At 44.8% G+C, this 11,303-nt stretch overlaps 1 protein-coding gene across 1 annotated transcript; it reads right to left on the minus strand.

Moving 5' to 3' along the window:
* Positions 1-1,765: 1,765 nt before the first annotated feature.
* On the minus strand, positions 1,766-11,303 carry LOC115779861 (keratin, type II cytoskeletal 8-like). Its single transcript, XM_030728740.1, has 10 exons — positions 10,867-11,303; positions 5,400-5,608; positions 5,251-5,311; positions 4,562-4,657; positions 4,096-4,260; positions 3,378-3,503; positions 3,140-3,283; positions 2,975-3,051; positions 2,244-2,290; positions 1,766-2,154 (listed from the first exon to the last, which is right to left on the minus strand). The coding sequence occupies exons 1-10, from the start codon at positions 11,176-11,178 to the stop codon at positions 2,036-2,038; spliced, it is 1,356 nt and encodes a 451-aa protein (XP_030584600.1). The 5' UTR covers positions 11,179-11,303; the 3' UTR covers positions 1,766-2,035.

Below are 11,303 nucleotides of genomic sequence, written 5' to 3' on the forward strand. Positions count from 1 at the left end.
TAGGTCAAAATCTTGGGTTAGACTTTTAACACAAATTTACCCAAAATGTTTCTTTTTTGTGGTTTAAGCAAACTTCCATAGACATGGGGCTTGGCTGGTGATTCGATCCATGCAGGGTTTTTAATTTTGAGTCACACTTGCAGAAGCTTTGAGCTGGCCCTGAAACCCTAAACTGTACCTGCTTTTGTTTTGTTCTCTCATCAATTACCTCATCAAACTTTATTTACAAGAGAGCCAACAGTCACACAAGCCTTGGGACAAAACCATGAGTGTCCACAGTAAATGCTCTAAATTTATTTAGAGAATCAGTACTTCCTGAAACTCATTGAAAGAGTTTATTGCTCGTGTGTTATGAATATCTAAGAATAAAAGTTGAATTTTTTTTTAACCAAGAAATTGTCCAACAAACCCACTGCTGGGATTCTGCCAGTTTTATTTGAATATATCAGGATTATTACATGAAAATCTTCAGATTTCCTGTTGAAATTTTAAGGTTAGATGTTTCAAATCATGAAGAATATTTTACACTTAATAAATACATGTAATAATAAAATAATTAGCAAACAAAAGAAAATGGATGGATGATGGATGGATGGAACAAACCTCTAACCTCTGGAGGGCAGTGATGAGTCTTTTCCTGCATGCTCCCGCTGCAGTATCGTTTGGTCTGCTGGCAGTTATTGTTTACAAATATAAATATTGGACTGACTGTATAAAAGCTCCTTTTTGTGCGTCTGCTGTGAGTCTACTGCTTTTATGTTACTGTCATTAAGTGAAATGATGCATGCGTTTATAAGGTGTTATAGGTGCCTGAGCTACAAATGGGCCATTGTGGGCTGCTGATAGGTGGTTGTGAAGCAACACAATGATTTGATAATGATGTATGAGCAGCTCTCAGAGACACAAAGAGTTTTTATAGTCAGATTTAAAGCTGTACCATCACTTTTGCCAAGTATCACTTCAATTCATCCTACATTAATTCACAATCATGTTTTAGCTTTAGTTATGGTGGAAAGCACTCATTTCTACTGTGATCTTAAAATGATTTATGATAGTATAGTAATATAAGCAGGCACCACAGGGGGCAGGAGCATGGTCGGGTGTGTGTGGTTTTATATTCTTATGATTTATGATATTTTTGTGCCAACATTAACTCAGTTAGCTGTGACTATGGAGGTTAACAAGGTCAAACATTATTTCACCTCAAAGATCCAAAAATCCAAATAAATGTATAAATTATTTTAGTACAAATGTTCAGTTACTGATGGATGAAAGGGGCGGTGCCAGCATCATCTTCCTTTATGACGGTGTTTGTTATCATTTTGAGTTAATAATAATAATAATGCCTTAGACTTATATAGCGCTTCACGGTACTCAAAAGCACTTTATAATTCCATGTGTTATTCATTCACACGTCAATCATACTTGGTGGTGGTGAGTTACTAATGTAGCCACAGCTGCCCTGGGGCAGTCTGACAGCAGCATGGCTGCCAGCTCGCGCCTACGGCCCCTCCGACCACCACCAAACACCAACATTCACACTTAGGCAATGTGGGTTAAGTGTCTTGCCCAGGGACACAACAACAGCATGCGCTCAGACAGGGACTCGAACCAGCAACCCTCTGGTTGCGAAGTGAGCACCTACCCGCTGCACCACTGCCACCCAGTTCTTCTGCTTTTTCTGTGTTTCACAAATGGGAAAGAATAAAAAATCATTTTTGTTTGTGTCGACTTTATTTGTGAAAGTAAAAGAAAAGTTCCTCAAACTAAACGACTCCTCATGTTCTTTATGTAGCATCAAAACTCTGATTATAAACAGCTAAACTAAATAAACCACGTTATTATAATCCTATAATCTCAGATTAGACAGTAACTAACACTCAGTGTCGATCAAATACTCAGCAGACTAAATTAAACAATCATATCAGAAGCAAAGAACAAACCCCGGACCAACCCTGCTTTATTTTGCCATACACATGATTAATTTCCCCTTTATTCTAAGTAAAGCCATGAAACACATTTAGGGAGCGCGCTCTCAGTGAGAGCTGTATCTGCTGTTATCTCTGGTCTCAATCGTCTTTATCAGCAGCTTCGGGGCAGGAGAGCTGGAGGCGCTTTGGTAGCCATTAGTGCTTTTAGTACCTGCAGAGAAACCTGCAGACGAAGACAGGAAGATTATTACTGTCAGCTCTGAGGCCGGAGCGTGGAGGCCTCGGACATTCAGAGATGTTTGTGTCACTTACTGTAGCTGGAGATGGGCTGGATGTTGAGGATGGACTGCTGTCCAAGTCTGCAGGGGCAGAAAACCAAACAGCACTTCAGTGGACTCCTCCACCCTTCTGCTCCACCCTGGTCTCTAACTATGTGTGCAGTCACATTCTCGTCTGTAGAGGGCACTCTTCTGTTTCATTTCAACCTGCTGTAGTTCTCACTGATGTCTCTGCTATGGCAGTGTGGGTGATAAATCTCCACCTCCCTGCAGCTTCCTAAAGAAACCTTTGATTCAGCTTCTCCTGGTTACATCTCTTCTAATTATTCATAATAGGGTGAAACAGCTGATGCTGCTTTGTTTACAAATGATCATATGTTTATGTATGATCAGCTTTCATTGTTAAATATCACCTTTATCCTCAGGGCCGGTATTTCACAGCCAATCTGGTTCCAGTAAATGAAATCGACCAAAATGACCCAGTAATGGTTACACAGGCAGCCGCAGAGGTTTCAGGAAGTCAAACACACCTGTGCAGATGCATGGATGCGGATTCCTAATGGAGGTAATAAACTGCTCCAAGTGGTTAATCTATGAGTTTCTCTTTAGAGACAAACATAAAGTGATTCAGGTAAAAATCTGTTTTTTAAGACACTCCCTCTTAATGTTAAATGATTGGGAAGGCTGCTTATTATGGGAACCCTCTGAAGCAGCAGAGCATGAATGGAATAACCATGATTACACGTCCCTCCCTCTTCGTCTCACCTGTCCTCCTCTCCTTCCAGCAGCTTCCTGTAGGTGGCAATTTCGATGTCCAGAGCCAGTTTCAGGTTCATCAGGTCCTGCAGATGTAGATGGAATCGGTTACACTGCATTTTCTTGTCTCTACGTAAAGTTTCTTCTTCCCATCCACGTCTTCTCCCGACTCACCTGGTACTCCCGGAGCTGCCGGGCCATGTCCTGCTTGGCTCTCTGCAGAGCCTCCTCCAGGTCTCTGATCCGAGCTTTGGCTTCTTTCACAGCCAGTTCTCCACGCTCCTCCGCCTCGGCCAGCTGGTTCTCCAGACTAGCACGCTGAAGAGGGACAGGAACAAAATACCCTCTATGAAGAACCTGAAGTATCAGGAAAATTGCATCTCACTGAGCTTCATATTGCTTCTGGCTGTACCTGTGCTTTGACAGCTTCTATCTCGCTCTGCAGGCGGCCGATCAGCCGGGTGATCTCGGCGACCTCTCCCTTCACGATGCGGAGCTCGTCTCCAAACTGGCTGGCCTGGACTGACATTTGGTCAAACTGCAAACAGGAATGGCAACTATTACTTCTGTCTTTGAATATGGAGCTGTGGGTGAGAAGAGGCCCACAAAGGAAGGGCAGCACAGTGGTGATTAGCACTGTTGCCTTATAGCAAGAATCGCCCAGCTGGGGCAGTTCTCCCTGTTCTCGGGCTCTCTCCAGGTACTCTGGCTTCCTCCCACGGTCCAAAGTCCGGTTAGGTTAACTGGTGATTCTAATTGATTGTCTGCGTGTGTGTTAGCCCTGTAATAGACTAGCCTCTCACCCTGAACTGGATAAGTGGAAAAATGGATGGATGGACTCCAGACTGCTCCAAACACTCAGCTTCAGGCTGTTTTTTCTTCCCTTGGGTCTGCAGGATGTCAGTGAGAGGCGGTTATCCCTAATATTGTCATCTCAGGCACAGAAGCTTGTTTTAATAAACCGAGGACTGTGCCAGTGTGAGTCATGGAGCATGCAAAGCTACTCTGTGAGAGTTCAGGGATAAAAATCCAGAACTAGAGCATAACAGGAAACATCTTGCATAGCGTGATGTCACTGTCACTGCGTTTCAGACAGCCAATCCTGTGTAAGCTTATTTCCTGGTCCTTACCTTGTTCTTGTACCAGGCCTCTGCCTCCTCCCGGCTGCGGGCTGCAATCTCCTCGTACTGAGATTTGACCTCAGCTACGATCTGCTCCATGTTCAGGCTGCGGCTGTTGTCCATCTGCACCACCACTGAGGTGTCTTTGATGCTGGCCTGCAGCTCACGCAGCTCCTGGTCAAGGCGAGGGAAATAAAAAAGCAGTAATCAATAAAAGTATTGATGACCACAAGTGATGAGGTCAATTTACGTGATGCTGTGAAGCAGCAGGTGATTTAGTGTGTTTTTATTCACTGAACGATGAATTCCTCCTGAAAAGTTTGACAACATCAGCACCAGGAAAGATTTCCACAGGCGGGGTTAAAATCATTCCCAAAGTCGGGAAGTCGACTCTGTGAGGAAATGCAGCTCCATGTGGGAAACAACGGGAAACCAGAGGGGGAAATACAGGAGAGGCAGGAGGACCTGTGTTTACCTCCTCGTAGACGTTACGCAGGAAGTTGATTTCATCAGTCAAAGCTCCAACTTTATCCTCCAGATCAGCCTTGACCAGGTAGGCTGAATCTACATCCTGAGAACAGGAAGCCAAGAACAGAGATTAGAAGAGAATAAGATCTGTGTTCATATCTGCTGAGAACTGTAATCAGTGATGTCATTAACATAAGAACACTACACTGACAGGAAGATCAGTACTAAGCACACAAGTTAAAAACAAGTCTTTTTAAGTTTGAGATAGTTAAAAAAAAACTGCAGTTCTTCTTATGACCACTTGAGGCAGACTCCAGCAGGGAGTCACTCCCATTAAAGGCTTACAGCCTGAGGCGTCACCTCTGCGGCTCGTTTCCCCTTCACAAAAACTCTGAGTGGGGTGATTTTTTTAATATAACTCTAATGTAACTCCTGGATACCTGATTGATAAAACTGATAAAATCATGTACTGCGATCTAACTTAAAGAGTTGGAGCCAGAAACATTTGGAAACTTCTGCTATGAAGACTGAAATCACTGTAAAGAGTCACGCTGCTGTTCCCACACGGATAGATGCCGGATCATTTGGATCTGCGTGTGGGAACACAGGAGAGAAAACCTGCACAATGAGGAAGGACAATAGGAAGGGTTGTGTTACTCGGCACGCCCGTGTGAGTGATTGTGTCTTTAAGCTGACCTTCTTTAGGATAACGAAGTCATTCTCCAGGTTGTTTCTCTTATTAATTTCATCTTCATATCTGTGACAGTGAGAGGACAGTGTGTTTAATTACAGCAAACAAAAACACACATCTGGATGGTTCGAAGCTCACAGGAGGCATAATTCACTTGTGTTTGTAGTCCTCCACCAGACCCTGCATGTTCCTCAGCTCCCCGTCCAGCTTGATCTTGTCGTTGTTGACCAGGTCCATCTGGCGCCTCAGGCCTGCCATGTAGGCCTCAAACAGGGGCTCCACATTGGACCGGCCGACCCCCTGACCCTGCAGCAGCTCCAGTTTCGTCTCGAGCATCTTATTCTGCTGTTCCAGGAAGCGTACCTGGTGAGGGGAGAGGACAGGTGGGCACAGCCGGAGCCTTTATGATTTTCAAACACAGTGAAGGTTCGTCATAAAACTTTCTGGTCATCAAAAGGAAAAACGTGGCTGTGTTCTCAGATGTTTATCAGTGTGCCGGCTACAGATGGTGTCAAAGAACCATCTGAGCCTCATTGCTTGTTTTGGGATTGATTTTAAAATTATTTTATTTGTTTTTAAACGTCTTCGCCAAACCGTATCCGTCTGACCGGCTCCACCCCCCACCCCCACTCAGGTCAGCCACTGTCGGCCGTCCCAGTGACAAAGAGGAAGCTGAGAGGTGAGCGCGCTTTGGCATTGATTTTAAAGTGCTTTATGAATAAAGTTAAGTTGAGAATTTTTCAGTCAGCAGGAATATTACCGGTGATCTATCAGACTGTGTGCAGCGTAGCTGACGTAAGTCCACACGAAGGCTTAATGAGGTGTGTGGCTGACCTGACTGACAGGTGTGCCTACATGGGCAGGTACCAGCTGTCTGTCAGGCTTCACCCCCTCTGATTCCAGCTTCTGAGCCCGACCTCTTCACCATGTCTGGGCCACGTCATCACTCCACCCTCTCCTCCAGTCTGGGTTACTTCTGGCTCAAACCCAGCATGGCAGCAGAAACCGCGGGTGGCTCTGTCCAGCCTCCTTTTTCCAGATACCAGGACTCGGCTCTGATCACTCTGCTGAATGAATGCAGATTCTCTTTGAGCCCCGCTGGCCTCTCAGCGTGTCTTTGCATTTGTAAAATGGCTAATACATCACACAGGTGGATCATGATTATATGGCTCCATTTTCTTAGATAATTTCTGCTTATAAATGGAATATATTTACTGTTAGACTCCAATTTGTTCATGTAAATGGGGAGTCTTCTTCACACACTAAGGTTAATTATGGAGTTCCACAGGGTTCTGTACTAGGACCAATTTTATTTACATTATACATGCTTCCCTTAGGCAGTATTATTAGAAAGCATTGCATCAATTTTCATTGTTATGCAGATGATACTCAGCTTTACCTATCAATGAAGCCAGATGACACACATCAGTTAGTTAAACTGCAGGAATGTCTTAAAGACATTAAGGCCTGGATGACCTCTAATTTCCTGCTTCTAAACTCAGATCAAACTGAAGTTCTTGTTCTCGGCCCCACAAATCTTAGAAACATGGTGTCTAACCAGATACTTACTCTGGATGGCATTACTTTGGCCTCCAGTAACACTGTGAGAAATCTTGGAGTCATTTTTGACCAGGATATGTCCTTCAATGCACATATTAAACAAATATGTAGGATCGCTTTTTTGCATTTGTGCAATATTTCTAAAATTAGAAACATCCTTTCTCAGAGTGATGCTGAAAAGCTCCTTCATGCATTTATTACTTCTAGGCTGGACTATTGTAATTCATTATTATCAGGCTGTCCTAAAAGCTCCCTGAAAAGCCTTCAGCTGATCCAAAATGCTGCAGCTAGAGTACTGACAGGGACTAGAAAGAGAGAGCAGATTTCTCCCATATTGGCTTCTCTTCATTGGCTCCCTGTTAAATCTACAATAGAATTTAAAATTCTTCTCCTCACATACAAGGTCTTGAATAATCAGGCACCATCTTATCTCAAAGACCTCATAGTCCCATATCACCCCAACAGAGCACTTCGCTCTCAGACTGCTGGCTTACTTGTGGTTCCTAGGATACTTTTTTTTTTTTTTTTTTTTTTTTTTAGCCTGTCATGTCTGGCATCTTTCACAATCGGAATGATGATCCGAATGCACTGATGTACCAAACATATTTGCTTTGACAAGAACAGCTCTATATGTTTCCTATAGGCTCTTCTTGTTAATGTTTGCAATTTTATTTTTATTTATTTATCTTTTTATTTAGTTATTCATGCCAAGTCTGACAGGCAACAAGGAAGGGGCAAGAACAAGAGGTGGGGGGGAGAAAAAGGGGGGGGGGGGGGGGAGAAAAGGAAGAAAGGAGATAGAAAAAAAAATAAATAAATAAATAAATAAAAGGGGTTGATATACTCACACACACACACATCCATACACACACCCATATGCACCTACATACACACACACACACACACACACACACACAAGTTTATTGTTTGTAGTAATGTGTGTGTATGCGCCTTTGTCATGCAATGTATTCGATAATGAGGGCGAGAAACTGCAACCATGCCCCCCGCGATCCAGAGGCAGATAGGGAAGGACCCAGGGGACCCAGGCCATCCACAGCACAGGAGCTCAGAAGACTTGGGGCCACACATCCCGATGGCAACCGCGTACACTCCCCAGAAGAGGAAGGAGGGAGGCTACAGACGGAACCCCCACAATCCAGGGGCTAGAGTCCAGAGAGCCAGAGACGACGGGCAGCCCACCCCCCCCGGCAGGCCGGCACCCCAACACGAGCCAGGCATGCGGCCCCCGAGGCCCCAAGCGCCCGAGAGCAGCCCGACACCCGGCAGAGCCCCCCCACGCGCCAAAGAGGCCCAAGCCACCCCCAGGTCACGGCCGCCAAGGGAGCAGGCCAAAAACCATGCTTATAGTTAGGGCTGGATCAGGTGACCCTGAACCCTCCCTTAGTTATGCTGCTATAGGCCTAGGCTGCTGGGGGGGGTTCCCATAATGCACTGTTTTTCCTTCCCACTGTCACCAAGTGCTGCTCATAGGGGGTCGTTTTTACTGTTGGGTTTTCTCTGTATTATTGTAGGCTCTTTACCCACAATACAAAGCACTTTGAGGCGACTGTTTGTTGTGATTTGGTGCTATATAAATAAAATTGAATTGAATTAGAAAATAAATAACCAGCAGAGTATTGAGTGAAGACTGCAGTCCGTAGCTGCAGCTGTAGACTAATGGATTGTTCCAGCAGACACACAGCTCGAGCTCAGTGTCAGCACCTGACTGCACTCCAGGCCGTACCTGCAAGGCTCGTGTTTCCTGCCCACGGCCCGGTGCTTCCACCACCTATTATCCTCTCTAACACAAAGCCTGCACTCTGCTCAGGACAATAATACGACCCGATCTCTCAGGTTACTAATGGAACTCAATGGGATGGAAATGGGACAGATAGCTTAAATATCCAGCAGCCCAGAGGCACACATGCATGCAATAAATAAGCATTTAAATCCCAGATGTTGAACTCCAGCTGTGGGTAATTTCTGCATTTACCTTTCCTGTGATCTGCACTGATGTGCAGCTTTGAACATCATCTGATGCATTTCATTAATGACCTCTCTGCATGAGGGAAGCAGCTCCCTAATGTTTAATTAAAGAGGTGCTCCCAGCTGGGATTGGATTATCCGAGTAGCTGCTCGGTCAGGATGGAAGGACAGTGAGGGGCTCTCTATCCCACCATCAGCAGAAATGAATGAACAAACTGGCCCAGATTTTCATGAGTTTCTGGATCTGCAGGTCTCTGAGGACAAGGACTCTTTTGTGTGTGTGTGTGGGGGGTGGGTCACATCAACCATCTCATTTTCAGGTACAGATGGACCATCGTTCCAAATGTTTTCTGTGCGCTGTCACAATATTGGTCTTATTTGGATGGTTTTCTGGTTCAGAGTCTGTGAGGCTACTTCAGCTGCTGCTTTTTAATCATCACCATTGAACTCCATTAGTACTGGGTGGTGCAGTGGTTAGTACTGTTGCCTCACAGCAGAGAAAGCCCTGAGTTCAATCAGGGGGCCTTTCTGTGTGCATGTTCTCCCTGTGCTTGTGTGGTTCTGTCTGAGCACTCCGGCTTCCTCCACAGCCGTGGTGGGGTTCGGTTAGCTGGCTGTGGGGGTGTTATCCCTGAGACAGACCCCTGTCCTGGTGTAACCCGCCTCTCACCCACCTACAGCAGGGATGAGCTCCAGCAGCCTGCAGCCCTGAGCTACGTAAGTTCTTATACTGCACTCATATATAAATACTGTACATGTTTATAGTTTTTGTTACCATGTTTGTACATAACATTGATACAATGATGGTGCAATGTATAAAAATTAAAAACAAATGTCATCAAATTATTAATCTGTTTGTTTCAATAGTTCCTGTATGATTAATAAAGTCATGTCTGCTTTCCTCTCATGTTGTATGTAAAACATGTAAAATAATTATAGGCCATCTCAGGCCTGTTCACCAGTGAAACTGTCAGCATTCACAGGGCTCAGAAAATGGCTGATTTTACACATTTGGACAAACGGGCTTCCGTCCAGGTCGGCTCTCTGTCTGCACGCCTGAAGTGAAGCCAACAAAGCCCGTATTGTGACAGTGTTACCCACTCCGTGAGAAAGCAGAGATGTTCCCTGAGCAGGGTATCGATGTCCATCGTTATCACTGAGCCGCTCGCTGCTTCTGTGGGAAATGTGTGCAGCCTGCATCCTGCAGGAGCTCCAGCTGCTCCTCACATTTACTCTGTTTGCTTTCACGATTTTACACTGATAAGATAAGTCCAGGCTCCTAACTACGAGCCGAGCTTTGGATTGTGTCACCGCTGCCCTCAAATCTGCAGCTTTTACAGGTTTTTAATCACCGTCTCACACCGTCAGTCCTCATACTGGGGGGATGCTGTAGTTCTGCACTGTTCATAAACAGGAGCTTTAAAAACTGCTGCAATAACACAAAACTTCAGGTTTTCACTAATGTGAAAAACATGTTTCTGCTGCTCAGCCCAACAATTTTCAGCGGTCTCCTAAAAATGACGTTCACACAGTTAAACAACACAGTTCTGGTTCAAAGGAAATTCATGCAGCAGTAAAATAATTTTATATAAAACATAAAAGAGTTACGAGTATGCAGAGATCCTCAAACTGTCTCAGTGTGTTTTTGTTTCTTTTCCTTTTGTTTTCACAGATTTACATCAAAATATCAGAATCTGAAACTGATCTGGATTTGGATCAAACATAATAAAAACACTGAAATCAATGGAACTAATTATACATAATTACATAACATGACCAAACTAAAGCAGGACTAATACGTTATTAATGTGCAGCGGACCTCTGTGGTTCCTCTGCTGCAGTGGCCTCAGTGTGGACGAGGCGCTGCACGCGTTGATGAAATCATACGAAGTTGGTTTGACTCCAGTTTGTAGACTGTGTTAATACAGTTTACAGTAAAGGTCTGAAATATTAGATCAATGTTTAAGGTCATAAATTCTGACTATTCTGATGAATGTAATGTCTCTGAAAAGCATTTCTTCTTCATAAGTGATCAAAGTCGTTATTAATTTTCAGAAGCAGCCTCAGCTCTTTACCTTATCTATGAAGCTCGCAAAGCGGTTGTTGAGGCTCTTGATTTGCTCCTTCTCGTGAGCTCGGCTCATAGACAGGTTTGGGTCGATCTCCAGGTTGAGGGGAGCCAGCAGGCTCTTGTTGACCGACAGGGATGCCAGCGGGGCCCCCAGGCTGTGGTGGTGCCCGTTGCTGCCCGCATACAGAGAGCTGCTGCTGAGGGAGATGCCGCTGAAACCCACCTGAACTGGACCGAAACCACTCAGCCTCCTCGAGCCGCCGCTGCTCCGAACCGAGTTACTGGAGCTGATTCGTTTGGTACGACTCAGACTCATGATGGACAGCGATGAAAAACGATGGATCAACGATTGGATGGAGAACAGGTGGAGGATGAAAATGAAGACTTGGACTATGAAGAAAACAGATGATGAGGCAGAGAGAGACGTGACACAGGTGAGTG

This window comes from Archocentrus centrarchus, chromosome 5, assembly GCF_007364275.1.
Source record: "Archocentrus centrarchus isolate MPI-CPG fArcCen1 chromosome 5, fArcCen1, whole genome shotgun sequence".
Taxonomy (NCBI): domain Eukaryota; kingdom Metazoa; phylum Chordata; class Actinopteri; order Cichliformes; family Cichlidae; genus Archocentrus; species Archocentrus centrarchus.